At 40.4% G+C, this 26,000-nt stretch overlaps 2 protein-coding genes across 2 annotated transcripts; both read right to left on the reverse strand.

Annotated features, from left to right (window-relative positions):
• Positions 1-12,570: 12,570 nt before the first annotated feature.
• On the reverse strand, positions 12,571-14,078 carry LOC125915672 (olfactory receptor 4D11-like). The gene has a single exon (XM_049621616.1). The coding sequence runs from the start codon at positions 13,954-13,956 to the stop codon at positions 13,021-13,023; it is 936 nt and encodes a 311-aa protein (XP_049477573.1). The 5' UTR covers positions 13,957-14,078; the 3' UTR covers positions 12,571-13,020.
• A 7,193-nt stretch (positions 14,079-21,271) lies between these two features.
• On the reverse strand, positions 21,272-22,326 carry LOC125915681 (olfactory receptor 4D6). The gene has a single exon (XM_049621626.1). It carries the CDS (start codon positions 22,220-22,222, stop codon positions 21,278-21,280), a length of 945 nt encoding a protein of 314 aa, XP_049477583.1. The 5' UTR covers positions 22,223-22,326; the 3' UTR covers positions 21,272-21,277.
• Positions 22,327-26,000: the final 3,674 nt, after the last annotated feature.

A 26,000-nucleotide genomic window follows, 5' to 3' on the forward strand; every position in this document is an offset into this window, starting at 1 on the left:
TTTAAATTATTTTTAAACATTTTTACATATTTTTATTTATTTATTTATTTATTTATTTATTTATGTTTTCACTCTCATGTGGATTCAGAGAAACTTAACAGAAGACCATGGGGGAGGGGAAAAAAAAAAGTTAGAGAGGGAGAGAGCCAAACCATAAGAGACTCTTAAAAACTGAGGATAAACTGAGGGTTGATGGGGGTTGGGAGGGAATGAAGGGTAGGTGATGGATATTGAGGAGGGCACCTGTTGGGAAGAGCACTGAGTGTTGTATGGAAACCAATTTGACAACAATTTAATATTAAAATTTTTTTAATTTTTATTTATTTTTAAATTATTATTATTTTTTAAAATTTTTATTTAGTTTATTTTTTAATTTACATACAAGTTTCTGCTGCTTCATTATTGGTATACAGAAATGCAACTAATTTCTGTACATTGATTTTTATATCCTGCAACTTAGCTGAATTCCCATATCAGTTCTAGCAGTTTTCTGGTGGAGTCTTTTGGGTTGTCCATGTAGAGTATCATCACATCTGTGACGGGTGAAAGTTTGATTTCTTTGCCAATTTGTATGCCTTTTATTTCTTTTTGTTTTCTGATTGCTGAAGCTAAGACTTTCAATACTATGTCGAATAACGGTGGCAAAAGTGGACTTCCCAGTCTTGTTCCTGACCTTAGGGGGAAAGCTCTCAGTTTTTCCTCATTGAGGATGATATTAGCGTTGGGTCGTTCATATATGGCTTTTATGATCTTGAGGTATCCTCCTTCTATCCCTACTTTCTTGAGGGTTTTTATCAAGAAAGGATGCTGTATTTTGTCAAATGCTTTCTCTGCATCTATTGAGAGGATCATGTGGTTCTTGTCCTTTCTTTTATTGATGTAATGAATCACATTGATTGCTTTGTGGATATTGAACCAGTCCTGCATCCCAGGTACATATCCCACTTGGTTGTGGTGAGTAATTTTTTTTAAATGTATTGTTGGATCCGATTGCTAATATCTTGTTGAGGATTTTTGCATCTATGTTCATCAGGGAAATTGGTCTATTGTTCTCCTTTTTAGTGGGGTCTCTGGTTTTGCAATCAAGGTAATGCTGGCTTAATAGAAAGAGTGTGGAAATTTTCCTTCCATTTCTATTTTTTGGAACAGCTTCAAGAGAATAGGTGTTAACTCTTCCTTAAATGTTTGGTAGAAGTCCCCCTGGAAAGCCATCTGGCCCTGGTCTCTTGTTTTTTGGCAGATTTTTGATTACCAATTTGATTTCCTTACTGGTCATGGGTCTGTTCAAATTTTCTATTTCTTCCTGTTTCAGTTTTGGTAGTGTATATGTTTCTAGGAATTTGTCCATTTCTTCCAGATTGCCCATTTTATTGGCATATAATTGTTCATAATATTCTCTTATTATTGTTTTCTTATTTCTGTTGTGTTGGTTGTGATCTCTCCTCTTTCATTCTTGATTTTACTTATTTGGGTCTTTTCCTTTCTATTCTTGATCAAACTGGCTAGTGGTTTATCAATTTTGTTAATTATTTCAAAGAACCAGCTCTGGTTTCATTGATCTGTTCTACTGTTTTTTGTTTTCTATAGCATTGATTTCTGCTCTAATCTTTATTATTTCCTGTGTTCTGCTGGTTTTGGGTTTTATTTGCTGTTCTTTTTCCAGCTCCTTAAGGGGTAAGGTTAGGTTGTGTATCTGAGATCTTTCTTCCTTCTTTAGGAAGGCCTGGATTGCTATATCTTTCCTCTTATGACTGCCTTTGCTGCATCTCAGAGGTTTGGGGCTGTGATGTTATCATTTGCATTCGCTTCCGTGTACTTTTTAATTACCTTTCTAATTTCTTGGTTACCCATTCATTTTTTAGTAGGATATTCTTTAGTTTCCAAGTATTTGTTATGTTTCTAAATTTTTTCTTGTGGTTGATTTTGAGTTTCATAGCATTGTGGTCTGAAAATATGCACGGTATGATCTCAATTTTTTTGTACCTGTTGAGGGCTGATTTGTGTCCCAGAACGTGGTCTATTCTGGAGAATGTTCCATGTGCACTGGAAAAGAATGTATATTCCACTGCTTTAGGATAAAATGTTCTGAATATATCTGTTAAGTCCATCTGGTCCAGTGGACCAGTCCATTCAAAGCCATTGTTTCCTTGTTGATTTTCTGTTTAGATGATCTGTCCATTGTTGTAAGTTGGGTGTTGAAGTCCCTACTGTTATGGTATTGTTGTCAATGAGTTTCTTTATGTTTGTGATTAACTGATTTATGTATTTGGATGCTCTCACTTTTGAAACATAAATGTTTACAATTGTTAAGTCTTCTTGGTGGATAGACCCCTTAATTATGATATAATGCCCTTCTTCATCTCTTGTTACAGTCTTTATTTTAAAGTCTAGATTGTCTGATATAAGTATGGCTACTCCAGCTTTCTTTTGTTGACCATTAGCATGATAGATTGTTCTCCCTCCCCTTACTTTCAGTCTGAAGGTGTCTTTAGGTCTAAAGTGGGTCTCTTGTAAACAGCATATAGATGGATCTTGTTTTCTTATCCATTCTGTTACCCTATGTGTTTTTATTAGAGTGTTTAGTCCATTGACGTTTAGAGTGAATACTGAAAGATATGAATTTATTGCCATTATGTTTCTTGTAGAGTTGGAGTTTCTGGTGGTGTTCTCTTGTCCTTTCTAATATTTGTTGCTTTTGGTCTTTTTTTTTCCTTCATCTTTCCTCCCCTCAGAGAGTCCCCCTTAAAATTTCTTGCAGGGCTGGTTTAGTGGTCATGAACTCCTTTAACTTTTGTTTGTATGGGAAACTTTTAATCTCTCCTTCCATTTTGAATAATAGCCTTGCTGGATAAAGAATTCTTGGCTTCATATTTTTCCAATTCAGCACATTGAATATATCCTGCCACTCCTTTCTGGCCTGTCAAGTTTCTGTGGATAGGTCTGCTGCAAACCTGATCTGTGTTCCCTTGTAGGTTAAGGACTTTTTTTCCCTTGGTGCTCTCATGATTGTTTCCTTGCCTGAGTATTTTGTGAATTTGACTATGATATGCCTTGTTGATGGTTGGTTTTTGTTGCATATTATGGGAGTCCTCTGTGCTTCCAGGATTTTGATTTATGTGTCTTTCCCCAGGTTAGGAAAGTTATCCACTATGGTTTTCTCACATAACCCTTCTACCCCCTTTTCTCTCTCTTCATCTGTGACCCCTATGATTCTGATATTGTTCCTTTTTAATGAGTCACTGATTTCTCTAATTCTTAAATCATGCTCTTTTGCCTTAGTCTCTCCCTCTTTTTTTCTGCTTCATTATTCTCCATAAGTTTGTCCTCTATGTCATTGACTTACTGCTCTGCCTCATCGTCCTTACTGCCGAGGCATCCATTCGAGATTGCAGTTCAGTTATAACATTTTTTATTTCATCCTGACTATCTTTTACTTCTTTTATCTCTGCAGAGAGGGATTCTAATTTATTTTTGACTCCAGCTAGTATTCTTATTATCGTGATTCTAAATTCTGGTTCAGACATCTTGCTTGTATCTGTGTTGATTAAGTCCCTGGCTGTCATTTCTTCCAGCTCTTTCTTTTGGGGTGAATTCCTTTGTTTTTTTCATTTTGAAGGAAGAAAAGGAATTGATAATGTAAAAAAAAATAAAATTAAAAAATTAAAAACAACACACACACAAATCAAATAAATGATTTTAGATTCTAGGTGTGTTTTGGTCTGATTATTGAAAGGAGCTTGATAGATTAGAGAAAAAAGGGAAAAAGAAAAAAAGGAAAACATTTGAAATTTTGAGAAAATGAATATAATGAAATAGGATAAAATGAAATGATGAAAGTAAAATAGAATTTGAAAAATTTACAGAAGTAAAAAAATAGTAGAAAAAATATTTTTAACAAAAATTGAAAATAAAAATAAATTTTTTCTCTTTCTGTATTTAAGAAAAAGAAAAGAAACTAAAAAGAAAAAAAAGAAAATTGAATAGATGGGCCAGTGAACAGACTGAAATATGATTGAGATTACTTCGTTTTCCCCTAGAAGGCAAACTTTATAGTCCATAAAGCACTTTATAGTCCGTAAACTAAACAGACAGAGAGATTTGTGGTGTTCCTGAAGAGTGAGGCTGTTCCAGTTGGGCGGGGCTTAGTGTAACGGCTCCGTTATTCACAGGTGGTGCTGCTTAACTTACTGGGGTGGATTGTTGTGGCACTTGTAGGTGTGTATGCTCATGCGTGGGAGGGGTGCAAATGGTGTCACCCAGCTACCCAGTCTCTAGTATTGGAACTCTGTTCTTCCCAATCAGCAATCGTGCACCTGTCCTTTGTCTTCCATCCACTTCCCCATCCACTCCCCACTTTTACACTGTTTGTGACCAAGCTATCAGGTTGCCAGGTGGCACCTCTCTCCTGAGTTTTATCTCAGATGTAGCTGTGTTTCCCTACCCCTTACTTCAGAGGGACTGTGGCTTTGACCCGTTCAGATCCTCTGCAGGAGAGTCTCACTGAGCAATGGCCAGGTGCCGGCCATGCTCAGGAATATTCACAGGACTGTGCTGCTGCCGATGCCCAGAGACTGTGGCTGGGTGCCAGCCCCCCCAGAAAAAGTTCACACGATTGTGTAGCAGCAGCATTTCAGGGATTATGGAAAATCACAACACATATTTGGTGCCAGGCTTCACCCTCAACAACCCTGCTCCAGCACCAGAGAACGTGGTTGTTCTTCAGGGTCTGCTGGGACCGGGTGGCCTTACAGCCTCTACTGAATGTCCTTCCAGCGGGGAACTACCTCTGGCATGTGGCCTGAAGATACTCGGACCCAACTCTGCTCCTGGGGGTTCACCCTTCTCACCAGAGCACCGCCAGGTATTGAGCTGTGACATTTCAGACTCTGTGCTCCCCCTGTTTATAGAGTCTTAATGGAATTAAAACCGTCTTCTTTCTCCTTTCTCCCTTTTTAGTTCAGTGGCTGCAGGTGTTTCCACTTTTCCACTTTCTTTCCAGCTGTCTTTGGGAGGGTGCTTTTCCTGAACTCCCCCACCCCCCGGCCCTGGTCTCTGTCCTCTCTTTGCAAGTAAAAACAGCTTCCTGCCCTCTGCAGCTTCTCTCTCCCCCAGTTCATCTCTCCACACCACGTACCTGCTGAGTTCTGTGTTCAGGTTGTGCAGATTGTTGTATTAATCCTCAAATCAGTTTTCTAGGTGTGCAGGATGATTTAGTGTTGATCTGGCTGTATTTCATGGATGTGAGACAAAAAAAACTTCCATGTTGTTCTGCCATCTTGGCTCCTCCTCCTGATTTGCAAATACTTCTTCCCCCATTCTATATGTGCTTTTTTTTTCATTTGTTAATTGTTTCTTTTGCTAAACAAAAGTGTTTTAGTTTGATGTAGTTCCATTTATTAATATTTGCTTTTGTTGCTTGTGCTTATGGTGTCCTATCCAAAAAACCATTGCTAAGCCCCATGTCAGTGAAATTTACTACTATATTTCTTCTAGGAGTTTTATGGTTTCAGGTCTTAAATCTTAAACCTTTCATTGATTTCGAGTTAATTTTTGTAAATGTTATAAGATATGGATCTAATTTTATTGTTATGCATGTGTTTATCCAGTTTCCCTAACACCATGTATTAAAGAGACTATACTTTCCTCATTGTACATTCTTGGCCTCTTGGTTGTAAATTAATTGATTGTATATCTATGGGTTTATTTCTGAGCTCTCTACTCTGTTCTATTGGTCTATATGTTTGTGTTTATTCCAGCACTGTACTGTTTTGATTACTATAGCTTTGTAGTATAGTTTGAAATCATAAGTGTGATGCTTGCAGCTTTGTTCTACTTTCTCATGATTGCCTTGGCTCTTAGGGGTCTTCTGTGGTACTGCATAAATTTTAGAATTGTTTTTCTTATTTTAGTTAAAAAATGTCATTTGAAGTGGATAGGGATTACATTGAATCTGTAGATCTCCTTGGGTAGTGTGGGCATTTTACAATATTATTCTAATCCATGAGCATGGAATATCTTTCCATTTATTTATATCTTCTTCAATTTCTTTCATTAATGTCTCATGGTTTTTAGTGAATGGATCTTTTCTTTCCTGGTTAAATTTATTCATAGGTCTTTTATTCTTTTGATGCAGTTGTAAAGGGGATTGTTTCTTAATTTCTCTTTCTGATACTTATCTTCTTTGCTGGTAGGTGGATTTTTTTTTTCCCGGTTTACTCTTCCGCTGATGGAGGAATGGTCAAATCTTTGGTTTCCTGCTTTATATCTATTTTTGGCCCTGAGACTTTCCCTTCCTTTTCTGTGATTTCTGTTTGTATTTAAGCAAGTAAACTTAAGCAAACATTTGCAAGAAGCATTTCTAATGTGTGTATGCATGTTTAAATTAAGACTTTATTTCAGGATATATGGTCTTTCATGTTGCACAAAATAGCTCTATTGCATTTTTTCCATGGATATAGTGTACATAGGAAACCAATGATGTATGTAATTTGATCTTAAATATAGGAACCTAGTTTAGATCTTTTGTTATTTTCAATGATCTTTCAGTGACTTTCTATGTATTATTTAGTGTATAGCATCTCAATATCTGAGAATAATGATTTTTTTCCTCTCTGGCTTTCCAAAATTTATATACTTTCTAATTTTTCTTGTTTTTTTTAATTTATTTTTAATTTTTTTTATTAATTTTTTTAATGTTTATTTTTGAGACAGAGAGAGACAGAGCATGAATGGGGGAGGGGCAGAGAGAGAGGGGGACACAGAATCGGAAGCAGGCTCCAGGCTCTGAGCCATCAGCCCAGAGCCTGACGTGGGGCTTGAACTCACGAACCGTGAGATCGTGACCTGAGCCGAAGTCAGACGCTCAACCGACTGAGCCACCCAGGCGCCCCTCTTGTTTTTAAATAGTAAGTGAATTCAAGTTTAATATCTAATATTTGTGGTGAGAGTGGGTATAATTGTCTAGTTATGTATGGTAATGGAAATTATTTTAATGTTTAATCATTAGGTGTAATGTTTGCTCTATGGTTCTAATAGATATTTTTTATCAAGATAATTCACTTTTTTTCATTTTTTAGAGAAAAAGAGAGAGAGTGCGTGAATGAGGGGAGGAGGCAGAGAGAGAGAGAGAGAGAGAGAGAGAGAGAGAGAATTTACAGCAGACTCCATGCTCAGAGCAGAGCCTGTCATGGGGTACCATCCCATGATCCTGGGATCATGATCTGAGCCGAAATCAAGAGTCAGATGCTCAACCAGCTGAGCAATACAGGCGCCCCAAGATCATACATTTTTGGTTCAGTTCCTGACTTAATAGGTATTTTGTTCTCCAAGGATGTGGGTTGAATCATATGGAATATTTTCTGCATCACTGAGGTAATCACATTGTTTCTTTTTTATTCTGTTATTACTGTGAATTGCATTAATAGTTGCCTTTGAATTTTTGGAATAAACCTTACTTGATGATAATCTGTCATTGTTTTAATTCATTGGTATGTAATTTGCTAATGTGTTATAAGAACTTAAAATTTTTGTTCCAAGATGTGATTGGTGTGTACACATAGATACATGATAATATTAAATTTATCAGGTGCTATTATCTAGTTTATAGATAGGGTTGTGCTGTCCTTACAGAGTGAGTTAAGATTATTACTGTAATTATTATTTTTATAATATATTATTACATTTATATAATTATTTCTATAATTCATTAAGAAATTGGAATTACTAGCTTTTTGAATACTTATTGAAAATCACTCACAGGGTTCCTGGGCGGCTCAGTCGGTTAAGTGTCTGATTCTTGGTTTCCACTCAGGTCATGATCTCATGGTTTGTGGGGATCTCATGGTTGTGGAGCCTTACACCGGGCTCCATACTGATAGCTTGGAACCTGCTTGGGATTCTCTCTCTCTTCCTGTCTCTCTGCCCTTCTCCTGCTTGTGCTCTCTCAAAATAAATAAACTTTTGAAAAATTTTTAAAAAATCACTCTCGAAACAATTTGGGCATGGAGCCTTTTCAAAAGGTCTATCTTTAACAACATTTAATTTTTTTAATGTTTATTTTTGAGAGAGAGAGAGAGAGAGCATAAGTGAAGGAGGGACAGAGAGAGAGAGAATCCAAAGCAGGCTCTGTGCTGACAGCAGTGAACCTGATGTGGGGCTCGAACTCATGAACCACATGATCATGACCTGAGCCAAAGTCGGATGCTCATCTGACTGAGCCACCCAGGTGCCCTGACAACCTTTTCAATTCATCTATAATTATTGATCTATTAAGATTTTTCCCCCCATTCAGTCAATTTTGGCAACCTATATTTCCCATGGAAATTATATTCTGTCTTTCATCTTATAAAATTTTAAAACTACATTTCAGTGCACTAAGTCTTTACTTCTTTCCCTTAATAGGACGCAAGTTCATAGATAGCATTTGTTTATATACTCAACCAGAGAATTGTAACTCTCAGATGTGTCTGGGTATTTGGGGAGAAAAAGGGGGGTTCCTATAAGATAAATATCTTTATGGTTTCCAAAATGAGGAATTGTAACAGTAGTATCTTTGGTCCCCTGAAATAAGGAAAATAGCAGTTTCAAATTTTCTTTTTATACCAGAAAATTGATGAACTGTATATAAATAATGTAATGTGTGTTATAGCTGATCAGAATTTAGTCGTTAAAAAATCTATTTTGGGGGTGCCTGGGTGGCTCAGTTGGTTGAGCGTATGACTTTGGCTCAGGTCATGATCTCACAGTTTGTGGGTTCAAGCCCCATGTCGGGCTCTGTGCTGACAGCTCAGAGCCTGAAGCCTGCTTCCCATTCTGTGTCTCCCTCTCTCTCTGCCCTTCTCCCGCTCGTGCTCTGTCTCTCTCTGTCTCTTGAAAATAAATCATGTTAAAAAAATTAAAAAGAAATCTATTTTGTACTAGTGAGTTGATGGCAGTGTTATGTATTCCTAAAACACAGGATTGACCAAATAAAGTATGTTTGCTTTTTATCTGTCTCTCTTTGGAAAAGTGTGTGTGTGTGTGTGTGTGTGTGTGTGCCCACGCATGGGGCACACACATCAGGAACTGATTACTTACCTCTTTAAATATTGAATTTCTTAAGTTCTAAGGTGAACCTTTCTTTTTAATATTTCTTTATTGCACATTTTAAAAATCAATAATAGAATTCTATTGCATCTAGGTACGATTTCAATGAAAGAATGTGTTCAAGATATTGTGCTACACTTCATACACTCCGTAAAGGAACATATATAATAGATATTTCTCTAAGCGCCAGAACTACTGTGTTATTTCATTTAAAGAATGTACTATACACACCATAGTGAAAGGGACACACTATGTAACGTCACAGGTATAAAAGATGCTTTGAAGAATGACAGAATTACATTGTGGATAGTGTTTTTTCAAGGAACAAATGTTCTCAACTCATGGACAGAATTTAAAATACTCTGTAGTGGCATTAGTGAAAAAAAGATGTTTCTAAGACCACCACTTGTGTATATGAATAAAATCATGTTACTTCATTCAAAGATTGTGCTCATCACACTCTATGGCACTTAAAACAGTCTGTACTCATTTGTTTTGTTTCTTAAATACCATATATGAGTGAAATCACTTGGTATTTGTCTTTCTCTGACTGACTTATTTCACTTTGCATAATACTCTGTAGCTCCACCCATGTTAATGCAAATGGTCTTTCATGGTTTAATGTCCCTGAAATTAAGATGTGTCTTACCATCGATGAGTACATGTAATATGGTAGTGCTTCATTTTTACTGCATAGTTGTTGTTAAAGTGGCATGTTTATAGTGGATGACCTTTTCAATTCAAATACAAAATACTTGGAACTTCATCTCTGTGTCTCTTTTCATAAAGTGTAGAAGCAGTTTGCTGGGTGTCAAATGGTCTCACTGTTAATCAATTACATGGGGAAATTCAGAGGGTGTCAAGTGAGGTCTTGACTTCAGATTCAAATGTTTTATTCCATCTTATACAGAGTCCATAAAGTAGTGACAGCTTGGGATTGGCTCCTCTAGCCCAGTGCACTTTTTGTGTGTGTGTGTGTGTGTGTGTTTTAGTTTATTTATTTATTTTTGAGAGAGAGAGAGAGAGAGAGGAAGGAAGGGGCGGAGAGAGAGGGAGACACAGAATGAGAAGCAGGCTACAGGCTTTGAGCTGTCAGCACAGAGCCCGACACAGGGCTCGAACCCACGAACCATGAGATCATGACCTGAGCCGAAGTTGGACGGTTAACCAACTGAGCCACCCAGGAGCCCCAAGCCCAGTGCACTTGTACTTGAGATTTGTGCATGGGTGTGGTGCTCATTCCTGGACTCCTTGGAGAAGCACATGACCAGCCTCCCTTGGTTGGTCCCCCTCCCACCCTTGACCCCTTTCCCTTGCATTCATCTTTCTTTAGCTCCTACAGCCTCTTCATCTCCAACAGAAGTATTATCCTTGTATTGGTTTCCTTTTGCTGCTATAACAAAATCACCACACATTTTGTGGCTTAAAACAACATGCATTTATTGTCTTACAATTCTGTAGGTCAGAAATCTGACATGAGTATCAACTGGTCTAAAATCAAGGTGTTGGCAGACTGCATTCCTTTCTGGAGGTTCTAAGGCAGAATCCATTCTCTTGCTTTTTCCAGCCTCTAGAGCCCAGCTACGTTCCTTGGCTTGTGGATCTTTCTACCATTAAAGCTAGCCATGTTAAGTCAAATACTCCTCACATTACATTACTCTGACCTCCTCTTCTGTCTACGTCTTCCACCGTTAAGGACCCTTGTGATTACATTGGGCCCTCCCAGATAATCAGGATAATCTTGATTTAGTATATGTGCTGCCGAAGCGAGCACAGGATAATCTTGATTTAAAGGTCAGCTCAGTAGCAACCTTATTGCCATCTGCACTCTTAGTCTGCTTTGCCATAGAAGTAGCACACTCACAGATCCTGGGGTTTGGGACTTGCACACCTTGAGTGGGGGGATTATTCTGCTTATTACGATCCCCTCTTGTTCAGTTTCTGTATTTCATTCTGAAATCTCTGAACTCTGAATGCTGGAAGGTTTTTAGAAAATCATTTGGTAGTAAAATCTCATCTGACTTGAACTAATTTTGTGGCAAAACTTGATCTGAATTAGTGTGAGGCCATGCATAGTTTTTTATTGATTACACTCAGTGAAACTATTTATACATCTTATCACAGAAATATTAAAGTGTTTGGGTATCAGGTGCTCCCCAAGGAGGAAATGATGTAACATACAATACATGCACTGTATTATCTTTCTAAAATCTAAGAAATGCTAAAGTCTAAAACCCATTTCATCCTAATAAATTAAAATAAGGGAATGTGGTCCTATATTATTACTATTACTATTCTTCTTCTTATTATTATTATTAACCTGTAGTTACATTTCAATGAAACTTCTTAGGCAGTTTTACTAGGTCCCATGCTACAGAGGAGGAGAGAGGAGAGAAGGGGAAATACATCCCGTCCTTCTGTATACAGTTACCAGGCATCCCGAGGGGTTGTCTGGATATCCTCAGAGCACAGGCTTATTGGAACTCTAAATCAATGAATTTGTACTTTCATTTGCCTTGAGTGTTGCAAAACATTCATTTGCCCTGAGGTGTTTCTTTGTTGTTTGTTTAAATTTTATTTATTTATTTTGAGAGAGAGAAAGAGGCAGAGAGAGAGAGGGAGAGAAAATCCCAAGCAAACTCTGCAGCATCAGCACAGAGCTTGATGTGGGGCTTGAACCCACAAACTTTGACATCATGACCTGAGCCTAAGTCGGTCACTTAACTGACTGAGCCACCCAGGCACCCCTGCCCTGAGGTGTTTCTATTCAATTGTGTACACAGTTTTCAATAGACATTTTGGGATCTAACACTTGATTTGGTGATTTTATTTTTTTTTTTAATTTTTTTTAACGTTTTATTTATTTTTGAGACAGGGAGAGACAGAGCATGAACAGGGGAGGGTCAGAGAGAGGGAGACACAGAATCTGAAACAGGCTCCAGGCTCCAAGCTGTCAGCACAGAGCCTGATGCGGGGCTCAAACTCACGGACCGCAAGATCATGACCTGAGCCGAAGTCGGCCGCTTAACCGACTGAGCCACCCAGGCACCCCTGATTTGGTGATTTTATGAAGACATACCTAGATGCTAAGACCTTGAGTATTAGATCACCGTACACTCTGATTTAGCCATTTCAATTTCCTTTGGCTTCCATGAAGAAGTATATGTTCAGAAAATAAAGTCAGTTTTCAATGTTAAAAACCAAGATTAAGTAGAAATTGGCATCTTACATTCATTCCATTCCATTCCACAGATTCAACCAACACTTACAGCTTTTTACAGGTCAGGCACTATTCCTGACACTGGGAATATAAAGGAGAACCAGCTCTTCACTAATGTGAAGTTTTGTGGGGTATTTTAACACACTATGGTAAGGGAAATGATAAATGAGGGCACATAGGAAAAATAAAAGTATTTATTGGGTTGGATATAGCTTTTTCTTTTTTCAACCATCAAATTGACTTATGCCTGAGGCTGTGGTATAAACGTTACTGACAAAGCAGAGGTAGAGAAAAATGTTTACAAGTAGTGCTTGGTACACAGTATATGCTTATGAAATAGTTTTAAGGTAACCATGGCTGCACTGGGACCTAGTTACTAGAGCTTGGCTATGTTGAGGTAGGTGTCTCTTGCCTACTGCATGTCTGGACATCACAGTGCTACCCTTCATCCTGTTGCCGGGACACCCAAGACCTTCTATTATATTTCACATTTGTACCTTCCTTGCTGTCAGTTGCTCTTCAAGGACTATGTTCTTCCTGTTTAACTTGGTGTTCCTTCTCAACACCAGTGTTTCAAGTCGCTGATCCTTTGTGTCTGTGCCATCCTGCTATAGTTAATTGTCTACGCATTGCTGAGCCCCAATATGTAACATCTAATATTTTAAGAATATATTTCAATTATATGCTTGTATCTTGATCAACAATCTATAATGAGGTTATCCCCTTTCAGAAAACATAAATCTTCCCTTCAATCTCTTCATGGCTGACTTCATCTCCTGGTTCCTGAGGGTGTAGATCATGGGGTTCAGGACTGGGATGATGGCCGTGAAGGTGATGGAGACAGCTCTGTCCATGGGAAGGGCGGTGAAGGGCCGGGCGTAGACGTAGATGCAGGGCACAAAGTGCAGGGTCACCACAGTGATGTGGGCGGTGCAGGTGGAGATGGCTTTCCTCCTTCCCTCCCCAGCGTGAGACCTCAGCATCATCAAGATGACTGTGTAGGACACAAGGAGAAGAGCAAACCACAAAGTAGTGACTAGACCATTGTTGGAAATCATTAAGACCTCAAGAGCAAAGGTGTTGGTGCAGGCGAGTTTGAGGACCTGGGGGACGTCGCAGTAGAAGCCATCAACAACATTAGGTCCACAGAAGGGGAGGGGCAGCAACAGGGAAATCTGCACGATGGAGTGGACAAAGCCCCCCACCCAGGAGGCCACGATGAGGGCAGTGCATCGCCCCCTGCTCATGATGGTCACGTAGTGCAGGGGCTTGGAGATGGCCATGTAGCGATCGAAGGCCATGACAGAGAGAGAAAAAATGTCTGCCCCCCCGAGGAGGTGGAAGAAGAAGATCTGAGTGATGCAACCATTGAAGGAGATGGTCTTCGTCCTTGACAGGAGGTCTACGAGGACCTTGGGAGCGGTGATGGAGGAGAAGCAGATGTCCAAGACGGAGAGATTGCGGAGCAGGAAGTACATGGGCGTGTGAAGGCGGGACTCGCAGGTCACAGTGACCATGATGGCAACATTTGCTAACACAGTTGTTACATAAACTACAGATAAAAAGAAAAATAAGAGCAAGCTCAGCTCTTGAGACTGGGTAAGTCCACAAAAAATAAATTCAGACACCTTGGTATAATTTCTCAGGGCCATTGGATATTTCTTCCTCCCTGTACAGCTTTGAAAGAGAGAATAATATTACTGAGGCATTGAAATCAAGCAAAGTTTGGGGCGCCTGGGTGGCTTAGTTGGTTAAGCATAGGATTCTGTGTCTCCCTCTCTCTCTGCCCCTCCCCCTCTTGTTCTCTTTCTCTCTCTCTCTCTGTCTCTCAAAAATAAATAAACATTGAAAAAAAATAAAAAAGGGGCATCTGGATGTTTCAGTTGGTTAAGCATAGGATTCTGTCTCCCTTTCTCTCTGCCCCTCCCCCTCTTGTGCTCTCTCTCGCTCTCTCTCTCTCTCTCTCTCAAAAGTAAATAAATATTTAAAAAAAAAAAAAAAGAAAGAGGGCACCTGGATGGCTCAGTCAGTTAAGCATGCGACATCGGCTCAGGTCAGGATCTCACAGTTCCTGGGTTCGAGCACCACATTGGTCTCTGTGCTGACAGCTCAGAGCCTGGATCCGGTTTCAGATTCTGGGTCTCCCTCCCTCTCTGCCCCACCCCCCTCACGCTCTGTCTCTGTCTCTTAAAAATAAATTAACATAAGAAAAAAAATCAAGCAAAGGTTTATCTCATCTGTGGAAACTTTGTAATACAGCTTGAAGTCTGGGATTGTGAGGCCTCCTGCTTTGGTTTTCTTTTTCAAGATTGCTCATGCTCTTATTTTTAATCATATTATCTTATTCTTCATGAACTTGTTGTGTCACCTGGGGAAGTCACTCACTTCTCCTTGCTTCAGCTCCCTCATTAGTCTAAAATGTGGTGTGGGCTGGATCATTCGTTTCCCTACTGTACTCGTTGGGGCCTTTGACATCTGTTAAAATCCACCCCTAGAGGTTGCTGAAGAGAACTGAGGAAGGCTTCATGGAAGGTGCTCCATGAACCGGAGCATCTCTGATTTTATTCTCATTGCACTTTGTTTCCTTAAGAGCCATTGGAATAAACCAACACTCATAGGCCTTTCAGTGACAACATAATAGGGATCGATTTGAATAGCATGTTATAATTTTATAAGCTACTGCACACCTAATAACAATCAATTTTTTTCAAAGTTTATTTTTTACTTATTTTTTTAAAAATTTTAAATGTTTTATTTATTTTTGAGACAGAGAGACACAGAGAATGAGCAGGGGAGGCAGAGAGAGAGTGAGACACGGAATCTGAAGCAGGCTCCAGGTTCTGAGCTGTCAGCACAGAGCCCGACGCGGGGCTTGAACTCATAAACCTCGAGATCATGATCTGAGCTGAAGTCGGACGCTTAACCGACTGAGCTGCCCAGGCGCCCCTCAAAGTTTATTTTTGAGAGAGAGAGAGAGAGAGAGAGACAGAGTGCGAGAGGGGGAGGGGCAGAGAGAGAGGGAGATGCAGAATCTGAAGCAGGCTCCAGGCTCTGTGCTATCAGCACAGAGGCCGACAGGGCCTTGAACTCATGAACTGCAAGATCATGACCTGAGCCAAAGTAGGACGCTTAACCGACTCAGCCACCCAGGCACCCCTACAATCAGTATTTCTAATATCGCTCTGAAGTTAGGGGGAAAAGTATTAGCATTCCCATGTCAATTAATACTGAAACTGAACTCAATAAACATTAAGCCAATTTTTCACGGTCATATAGAAAATCAGCAGCACAGGAAAAGTAGTAACACAAGTTTCTTCTGTCTCTTGGTTCTAGGATCTTTCTACTCTTCCATGCTGCCTGCCAGCTTCAGGCTATATAAATCCAAGAATAATTTGCATAAGGGACTCTTTACACAATTTTCTGGTCCTTTCAATGGTGGGTCTCATCAGCCCCTCCATTTCCTCTTTCCGTGTCCAAAGAATTGTAGACCATTGCCCTTCTATTATATTTCAGAAGTGACAAGTCTTCTTTTCATTTATTTATTTTTTAAAAAATTTCATTTCATAGATATGCAGACATTAGGGTTTAACACGAAGAAGAGGACCAGGATAATACTCTAGATGGTTCTGCTCACAAAGACGACAGCACGGTCCAGGCATGCATACATAGAGGGCATGAAGTGCAAGGTTACCACGGGGTTGTAGGCACTACAGGTGAGCCCTTCCTGTACAACCCAGAGCAGTTTCTGATAAGCTTAGGCTTTCCACTGCCGGATGGAGTACGGATCGACAGCCAAGGGGACAATGGTAGTGCCCCCTCTGCGGAGGCCATATGTTCTCTTACTAAAGCATCCTGTTTGGGAAGGGAGTGGCAAATCCAATTTAGAGGATTTTCAATTCATTCTATTTTGCCCTTGGGATTCAGGAGCAAGCAACCTTTTATTGCTTGAGTGTCAATTCTGAAAAAAAAAAAAAAAAAGTTCCAGGGAGGCTTAAGAGACACACAGAAGGATGTAGAGAAAGCTAGCAGTGAAGCCAGACTTTGGCTCTCAGCAAAATACATATTCCACCCATGCCATTTTGATAATTTCTGAGAAGTTTCATGATGGTGGCAGTGGTGACAAAATTAACTCAGAGTTAGAGGAAAAAAGCCCTCCTCAGCCTACACATCTGTCTGAGCCATCTGGCACGAACATCTAGGTGGTCCCCAGATCATGCCCACCTGGGAAGCATTGCTCTTGGTCTGCGTAGAAACAAGTTCTGAGAGCCTTAAGAAATCATGTGGCTGAATAAACCCCAAACACACATTGCATCTTATTTGCTCTGGAGAATATCACTACTTGCCTTGTTTCCTGTTTATTCTGTCTCTGTGGGCACAGTCATCTCTGCAGCAGGTACTGGTGGGTAGCACGTTTTATCCAGAAGGCTTATACTGAGCCACTCACATTGCAAGGAACCTGGGCACTGTGTAAAAGTTCTGAGGATTTTACTTTCCTCACCTGTCTCAATTTGCCCCCTTTTCTTGGTCTTCAGTTAACCCCTTGTCATTTCTCCTTAGATGGTTGCAAGTTTCCTAACTGGTGTCCTTTCCTTCAGTGTAGTTTTGTCTAATTCATCCTGTCTTTTCCAGAAATGTAATTATAAGTCACAAATGGCACCATACAGTCCTTTGTTTGAAAATCTTCAATGGTTCCCTATTGCCTACACAATAAAGACTAAACTCCTCTTGATATCTGGTGTCCTGTTTCCTTTGATTCTCTGTTTCGGGTGTTTAAATTGTTTAAAATTTATTCTGTTTATTTTGAGAGAGGTGAAGGGAGAGAGAGAGAATCCCAGGCAGGCTCCACAGTCAGTGTGGAGCCCACCATGGGGCTCGAAATCATGAACCGGGAGGCCTGAGCCAAAGTCAAGAGTCAAACACTTAACCGGGACTGAGCCACCGAGGTGCCCCTCAGGGTGTTTAAATGTTATGCAAATTATTGCTGGCTAACGCCTTTGGATCTGTGTTGGATCTGTGCTCCCATTGTTCCCTCTATCCATCATGCCCTCCCCAACCCCCACTTCCAGAATCTCCTATTTTTCCACTTTCACAAACACTGATCTTTCAATACTCAGGTTCAGAGTCTCGTTTTCTGTGAAAACTTTCCTGACACCCCTTTGTGACTCATCATTCCCTGCATTGACTTCTCTTCTGGCGCTTGTAACAGATTATTCCATCTAATTTCTTACAAATCTGTCTCTCCTTTGTTCACTATAATTTCCCCATTACCCCTCAAGTTCATCCTGCCTGCTCAGGGTTCCATTCATCCTGAGATCATCAAAGCTTTACCTAGTCTGGAGCATATATTAGGTGCCACTAAATGCTTTTTAGATTAATGAACAAATGTAGTTGATAAGTGCACATCATGCCTTATAAGCATTGGCACTGGAGTGTTGGGTGAGTGAGAAAGATCTTGACAAACACAGGCTAAGAAATTCTTTTGTTAATGTCCTTGACTTGACCTCAGGGATGCCAGAGAGAGATGCATTTTCCAGGCTATAAAATAGCTTTGTGACCTTGAAAAAGTCACTCCTCTCTGTGCCTCATATCCTCAGTTGTAAAACAGTCTTATTGGTGTGGAACAATATTAAGGGTTTTGGAGTAGGGCATACCTGGGCTGGAATTCTGCCTCTTGTTTCTTTGTTACTTGGAGCAAGTCGTCTACTTTCCTCCTCTGTAAACTTGGAAGCATAATACTTACTTCATTGGGTAGCATAAGGAGCAACTACGTTCATGTCTGTAAAGTACCCGGCACATAGTAGGCACTCAATTAACTTGATTCCTTTCCTTTCCCCCTGAAAACAGGATCATCCCTGTTTTCCCTGAAGAGTTATTTAAGAAGACTTTTGCAGAATATAAAATGTTATTCAACAGAACAACAGTTTGTCTTTGAAATCACTTGCTTGTTTGTGTTTCGGTGAACTTGTGTGGGTTACCCAAGTGGACTGGAGCGTTCATGTGCTAGGTCATCAGGTTTGGGAATAAAGCTGCCTCTGGATCAAAGGCCAAAGAGACCCAGTGAGTCATGGGCCATGTGTGGATATGGAACTGCCTTTGAAACCTCTACAGCTTTTAAGGGAATTTGAGGCATTTTAAAGTCTTTTTTTGTTTGTTTGTTTTTTGTTTGTTTGTTTTTTTAAGGAAGTACCCATCTTGTGTAAAAACACTCTGCAATCCCCATGGACAGACCCTAAGCTGCAACAAAATCTCTCCAAATGCATCTCAGTTGTTTCACCAAATACAAGCTGCTGACCCCGTGTCGGGGGCCCTTTCTCCCTAGAAAGATATCCCTCCTTTCCCAGCATTTAACATCCACTTCCATTTTCTCTCACTAAACTTTTGATCCTTTTTTACAGTGTCTGGTAAACCGGGCACATTTTTCATGCTCATCTTGTTCATGCATAACCCACAGTGTCTCACACTGACTCTTCCATGTCCTTACCTAAACCTTTGGTATCCAACCAGGAATTCACGCCACCTGAGACCCAGTGGGGTGCCAGTGTGTATGATGCCAGGGAACCTTCGTGTTAGAACGTCAAGTCCTTCTCACGATTGGTTACATTAGACTTCAAGGTCTTGTCTTCCACCTTCACATTGGAAAGGGCAGACTCAGGGATCATGTCATCTTGGCTCTTCTGCCTGTCCCAAAGTGTCCCTGCTGTGTATACTGGTCCCTCAGGCCCAAGCCTAACATGAGAATTAGCGAAGGGAATTTATTGGATGTGAGTGTGGAAAGAGAACGGACCCTCTTCGATCATTTTGGAGTTCCAGCGGGAATTATTAAAGTTTCCAAGTCATTATTGCATACAAGTCCACACACACACACACACACACACACACACACACATGCACGCACATATACAGATGCCCATGTTTCTTTGCTTTCTACATTCTTGTAAGACCCCAGAAGACATAAATCTATCTGTTCTGATTCTCTGGGTTTTAGGGAAACATATTAATAGAAACATCTAATCCCATATGATCATTCATTCTCAATGTGAGCAGCATGCTGAAGGGGACAAAAATTGGTTTTTAAGGACGACAAAAATCTTAGATATTACAATGATGTATGGCCTTCAAAGAGCCTCAGTACATTAAAGGATACACAGTCTATCTTTGGTATTAAATTTTCTCGTGGGAGAACAATTAGGAAAAATATCTGGGACACCTGTGTGGCTTAGGTGGTTAATTGTCTGACTCGACTCTTGATTTCTGTTCAGGTCATGATTTCACGGTCATGAGATTGAGTCCTGCACTGGGCTCTGCGCTGACAGCATGCAGCCTGCTTGGGTTTCTCTCTCTCCCTCTCTCCCTGCCCCTCCCCTGCTTTTACTCTCTCTCTCAAAATAAATAAATAAACTTAAAAAAAGGAAAATATCTAATAAACTTCCTTGGGACATAATGATTTGGAAAAATTTGAGAAGTGCTGCCATATGATTAAAAGTCTTGGCCTACTATCTCTGTTTTGTAGGACTCAGAGAAGATCACAGGTATATACCACCTACCAGGACCTTTTTAGCCAAATAGTAATGCATTATAACAATTTGCAAAAAATTGTCCTGGAGGTTGTCATTTCCTGAGTTTCTTTACTAATTGTCCAATTTTTGAATGACTCCTGTAGGCTGAAGGGTGGCATTTGAGGTGAGCATAGGGGATGAAGGGACATTTATTGTCTTTCTACATATTTATTTCCTGGGAATCCTTTTCTTAGGAGAGAGGTGGAGCACAACACCGACCCAATGGCTGTTCCTAAGTGACCCTGCATGCGATATATTTCCTTCCTCTCCTGGAACACAAAACGGGTCCTGAATGTGTGAAAAGGTATTTCTTAGGTATTTTTGTTGTTGCTGTTCTAAGCGACTTGTCTTGCTTGCCGTGCATACGTAGACAAAACCCGTAGTGTTGCTCCAGCTATAAAATCTCTGAAGGTGAGATGGGGAGAGGAGAGGGAAAAAGAAAGTTTAGGTTAACATAAATTAAATTACCGGGACACCTGGGCGGCTCAATAGGTTGAGTGTCCGACTTTGGTTCAGGTCATGATCTTGCCGTTCATGAGTTTAAACCTCACCTCAGGCTCTCTGCTCATCGCACAGAGTCTGCTTTGGATCCTCTGTCCCCTCTCTCTCTGCCCCAGCCCTGCCTGTGCATTCTCTCTCTCTCTTTCTCTCAAAAACAAACATTATAAATAAATAAATAAATAAATAACCATTGTGGCTTTTGTGCAGATATATTCCCAAACCATACAAGCACTTTTAAGGTTAGTTTCAGTGGGCAAATTAGTAGAATGGACCTGAGAACAGGAGATTCTTGGTCCAAGCGTAGATTTGTCCATGTATATATCTGACTAAACATGACTTAAAATATTTCTTCTCTTTTCACTAGTAGGTAAAATATATTGAAGATTCTGTACTCAAAATATTAAATCAAGGAATGATTTTAGTAATTAACTGGAAATACAGAGCCACCAGAGAGAGCATGCATGAAATAAACACATCCATAATTTCCATATATGCATATTTAAGATTAGAGGGCTAGACAATAGGGAACCTGGATTCTGTGCCTGATTAACGCCATGAGCAGTGCTAATGACCACCCTCTTAGCATTTATTATTCTTCATTCTCATGGTAACCCTGTGAACAGACAGTGTCATTTCCATATTTTAGGTGGTAAAAGTAAGGAAAATATGTTAGCATCGAGAATCACAGGTTATACCAAAATAGCATCAGGTTATTGATTTTCACCTTATATCCCCTAGTTCTCCCAAGGTCACAAGCCCAATAGCTCATGTTCAGCCTCATCTCATCCTTCCTGGAAGAGAGTTGAATGGCTATGAGGATATTCAGAAATGACTGGCAAACGAGCTAGCAGTCTGTTGCCCCAGGACAGCAGTTTGAGGAAAGCAGAGCATAGATTTCCGGTCTCAGTGTGAATGCTCACCCCAGCTTACTGCTCTCAGAAGGTCCAAGCCTTCTGTGTAGTCTTTTCATGGCAGACTTCATCTCCTGGTTCCTCAGGGTATAAATCATGGGGTTCAGCATGGGCGTAATGACCGTGTTATTGATGGACACAGCTGTGTCCATGGGCAGTGTAGTGAAGGGCCGGCAGTAGATGTAGACACAAGGCACAAAGTGCAGAGTCACCACGAGGATATGGGAGGTGCAGGTGGACAGGGCCTTGTTCCGTCCTGCCCCAGAGTGAGATCTCAGCATCACCAGAATAACAGTGTAGGATCCCAGGAGCAAGAGGAACCATAGCAGGGTCACCAACCCATTGTTAGAGATCATGAGAAGTTCCAGAGCAAAGGTATCGGTGCAAGCCAGCTTAACTACTTGGGGCACATCACAGTAGAAGGCATCCAGGATGTTGGGGCCACAGAAAGAGAGTGGAAGCATCAGAATTATCTGGACAATTGAGTGCAAACCACCGCCCACCCAGGAAGCCACCACCAAGCCCACCCACACCTCTCTCTTCATAATGGTCACATAATGCAGGGGTTTGGCGATTGCAAGGTATCTGTCATAGGCCATCACGGAGAGGAAGAAAATATCTGCCCCACCAGCAAAATGGAAGAAGAAGATCTGTGCCATGCAGCCATTGTAGGAGATGGTTTTCCTCTCTGATAACAGATCCACCAGGAACTTGGGAACAGTGACAGATGAAAAAACAATGTCCAGGACCGATTTGTTCCGCAGCAGAAAGTACATGGGAGTGTGAAGGTGGGACTCACAGGTGATGGTCAGCACAATGACGGCATTGCCCAGCATGGTGGTTACATATACAGCAAGGAAGGCCACAAACAAGAAACATTCCAGCTCCTGGAAGTGAGTGAGTTCTAGGAAGACAAATTCCTTCACATTGGTGTGGTTGCTCTGGCCCATGGTTGGGACCACCCTCCTCCATGTCTATCTTGGGAGAAGGTACATTAGGGTTAGGAGTATGGTGTCATGAAGGGACAGCATCATTTATCCTATACTGTCTTAAGGCTATCTTGAGCATCCAGATCATGACTACTCAGAAAAACTGGGCTAGGGTCTCCCCTCTTGTGGCCTGGAAATTCTTTATCCTGATGATTCTTCTTTCCTATTGGAAATACCCTGAGCAGACAGCAAGAGCCATCACACTCTGATGCCTTCCCTCTGAAAGAGGGAGATGGCAGGACTATGGTCATTTGACTATGTCTTACCTTCTGTCCTGCAAGAGTATGTATGCAGAACTTTACTCTTTACCAAAGTCTTTCACCTGAAATATCTTGATTTTTATTCTTATGATGTTTGTGTGGGGTCTAGAGAGTGGTGATGATCATCTCCGTGTTATATAAGGGAAGCTGAAGTTTAGAGCAGTTAATGACTTGCCCACATTTGCACAATTATAAAGTTAGTGAGTGGCAAGTCAAGGATTCAGATGCAAGTAGTTTTTCTGACTTGACAAAGACCAATGTTAATTGGGCACCTTGACCTTGGCCTTCTATTCTTTCCTTGCTGAGAATCCTGCTAAATCAGTTTAGCAAGAAGACCCTACCTTTGGTATCTGATCAAATGTCTCATCCCTGATCTTTGATATATAACTCCTTGTAACTAAGTCTTTGGCTTGTCTTTGCAAGAGTCCTGTTAAGCCAGTTTAGTAAGAATCCCTTTGTCTTTGATGTGTCCTTTTAGTAATTTTCCACCTACTGAACCACTTACTCTGCTCCTGGGCTATAAATCCCCACTGTCCTTGTATTTGGAGTTGAACTTAATTTCTCTCCTTTATTGTAATAGTTTTGACCCCTGTTGCAATAGTTTTGAATAAAATCTGTCTTGCCATTTTAAATAGTGTCCAGGGAATAATTTTTGTTTAATAGACTGCAGAGTTTCCCCTGAAACATTTCTGCCAGATCAGAGATCCTGGAACTTACTTTGGCTTATCAGAATTATAGTGGGGAGATAAGGCTTAAGCAGTTAATTAAATAGCCTGACTACTTAATCCTCACCTCCTCCTTAATTTTTTTTAATTAAAATTTTTTAGCGTTTATTTATTTTTGAGACAGAGACAGAGCATGAACGGGGGAGGGTCAGAGAGAGAGGGAGACACAGAATCCGAAACAGGCTCCAGGCTCTGAGTTGTCAGCACAGAGCACGACACGGAGCTCGAACTCACGGACAGCGAGATCATGACCTGAGCCAAAGTCAGACACTTACCCGACTGAGTCACCCAGGCGCCCCCCTCACCTCCTCCTTTAAAGGAAAAGAAGAATCAGGCCCTCTTAAGTACTATCCCCCTGCACTCGGAGACACTTGGACCTCACCAGGTCCAGGGGCTCTTGATAGCGTGAAGAACTGCAATCATTGTTCAGAGCACATGCAGGTATCACCAACAAACTGATCATTAAAGCTGCAGAGGTGACTTAACCCAAAACTCCTCACTTCAGGGGTGAGCAGAGATTGTTTATTTTTTGAGAATCAGTCTGACTTGGTAAAAGATGGAGACTTTTTTTTTTTAAATATTCTTTTTTCTTGTTTTTTTGTTGTCATGAAAACACATAAGATCTACCCCTGTTAACACATTTCAAGTATACAATAAAGTATTTTTAAGTCCCATCTTCCCTACCTCCTCCTCCCCCTCCCCCATTACCATCTTTCTATTCTGTTTCTGTGAGTAGAGCATGTTATGCTAAGTGAAATAAGCCAGACACAAAAAGACAAATACTGCATGATCTCACTTACATGTGGATTCTAAAATAGTCAAACTCATAGAAAGATAGAGACTTTTAACCAGGGTTGATGACTCCAATTTCAGGGATTTTCTACTATTTCTGTATGACAGCAAAATAGGTTTATTTGATTTTTTTGTCAAATCAGATATTTGGCCATCTGAGGACAAAATTCTTTTCAATAAGAATATCTGTATGTCCAAGGACTTTCATATCCCACATGAAATTTAAAAATTCAAGTAGTTGGGATGACTGAAATATGGTTCAACAATAGAAAATAGTCTAGGTATTTGCTGCAATGAAATTATATCTGAAGGAAATAGGCTAAGAAAGAAGAGAATACACTAGATGAAAAAAGAACCAAGCACTTTCCTTGAAATAAAAGTATAATAAACATCAAACAACATATTTCTGCAAACAACATATTTCTTGATGTTTCTTTTTCCAATTCTGTTATACTTGGGTGATTTTTATGTTTTAACCTGAATGTTTGGGGCCTATAGAAATCCTCTTAAATAAACTTCTCTGTTGATTTTCCTAGATTCCTTGTATTCCTACTATTAGAACCATTTAATGCCTGTTGAAAAGTGAATTTTTTCTTTAAAGTTTCTTTTAGTATGATCCAATAGGAATACTAAGTATGACAGCATCCAGGAACAACACATTGCCTAGAACTGGCACTCTGTGTTTTTTACTGCCACCTAACAAACAGCAGAATGCTTTTTGAACGGTATTCTGCGTTTGGGATTATGTTATCGCCTGTAACAAGAAATACAAAGTGGGCTACAAAGAAGAGCCCACTTTAGGATTATATTAAGGCCAGGATCTACTCAGTGTCCCGGATTTGAGACCGCAGGGGAAACCAGGGAAACATTTGTCCTTGATCCAAGGGTAAGGGAGAGCTCCCTGGGAAAGCAGTGAGATTCTTCCTCTTGGATGATGAAGACTAAGTATTGGGCCATTTCCCCCTCCTTTGACTCTCATATACTCAAAAACACATATGTGGTTTGGGGCACCTGGGTGGCTCAGTCGGTTGGGTGTCTGGCTTTGGCTCAGGTCATGAGCTCACAGTTCACAAGTTCAAGCCCCGCATTGGGCTCTGTGCTGTCAGCTCAGAGACTGGAGCCTGCTTTGGATTCTGTGTCTGTCTTTCCCCTACTTGTTCTCTCTCTCTCTCTCTTTTTCTCTCTCTAAGAAATAAATAAACATTATTTAAAAAAAAACATATGTGGCTTAATTTCCTACTCCATCCTTCTTTCTTTCTTTCTTTCTTTCTTTCTTTCTTTCTTTCTTTCTTTCTCTCGAGAGCATGAGCAGGGGAGGGGCAGACAGAGAGGGAGAGAGAATCCCAAGCAAGCTCTGCACTGTCAGTGCGAGACTCGAACTCACCCATTGCAAGATTATGACCCCTGTCAAAACCAAGATTTTGACACTTAACCAAGATTGAGACACCCAGTCGCCCCTACTCCATACTTTTTCAAGTGTAGTCTCTTAACAGTTACTTACATTTTATTTTATTATGTGTGTTTTGTTGTTGTGTCTGTAAGATCTCCTTAATCCTTTGTAGAATGCAATGGGAAAATACATTGGCTACTAAGGTAGAGAATGGTTTTCATAGGAATATGACAATTGGACAGATCAAGAATAAGCATTGGTCACGTGGGCTAGACTGGAATGGGGGTATGCTAGCCAGGTGAGCATAGCAGTCTGACGAGGCAGGGGTCAGAGAAGGAATATGGAAATTAGGGGTGGGTAGGTAGCACTGGGAGTCAGGCTTGTAGAATATACAGGAGGTGCAGGGTCACAGAAGTCATACATTAACCTCTTCAGTTTGCCTAGTTGGGCCTAATTACTATTTTCAAATAATGCTGCTCTCAACATTTTTTAATTACATTTTCGTGTGCATCTGTAAGTCCACAAGCAAGCTCACTAGATCAAGTGATATGTTAGTTTTCTAGTTTTAACTG

Source organism: Panthera uncia, chromosome D1 (genome assembly GCF_023721935.1).
Source record: "Panthera uncia isolate 11264 chromosome D1, Puncia_PCG_1.0, whole genome shotgun sequence".
In the NCBI taxonomy this organism is placed as follows: domain Eukaryota; kingdom Metazoa; phylum Chordata; class Mammalia; order Carnivora; family Felidae; genus Panthera; species Panthera uncia.

Coding starts and splice junctions, on each gene's coding strand:
- LOC125915672 (XM_049621616.1), bottom strand. CDS start 13,956: ATGGCCCTGAGAAATTATACCAAGGTGTCTGAATTTATTTTTTGTGGA.
- LOC125915681 (XM_049621626.1), bottom strand. CDS start 22,222: ATGGGCCAGAGCAACCACACCAATGTGAAGGAATTTGTCTTCCTAGAA.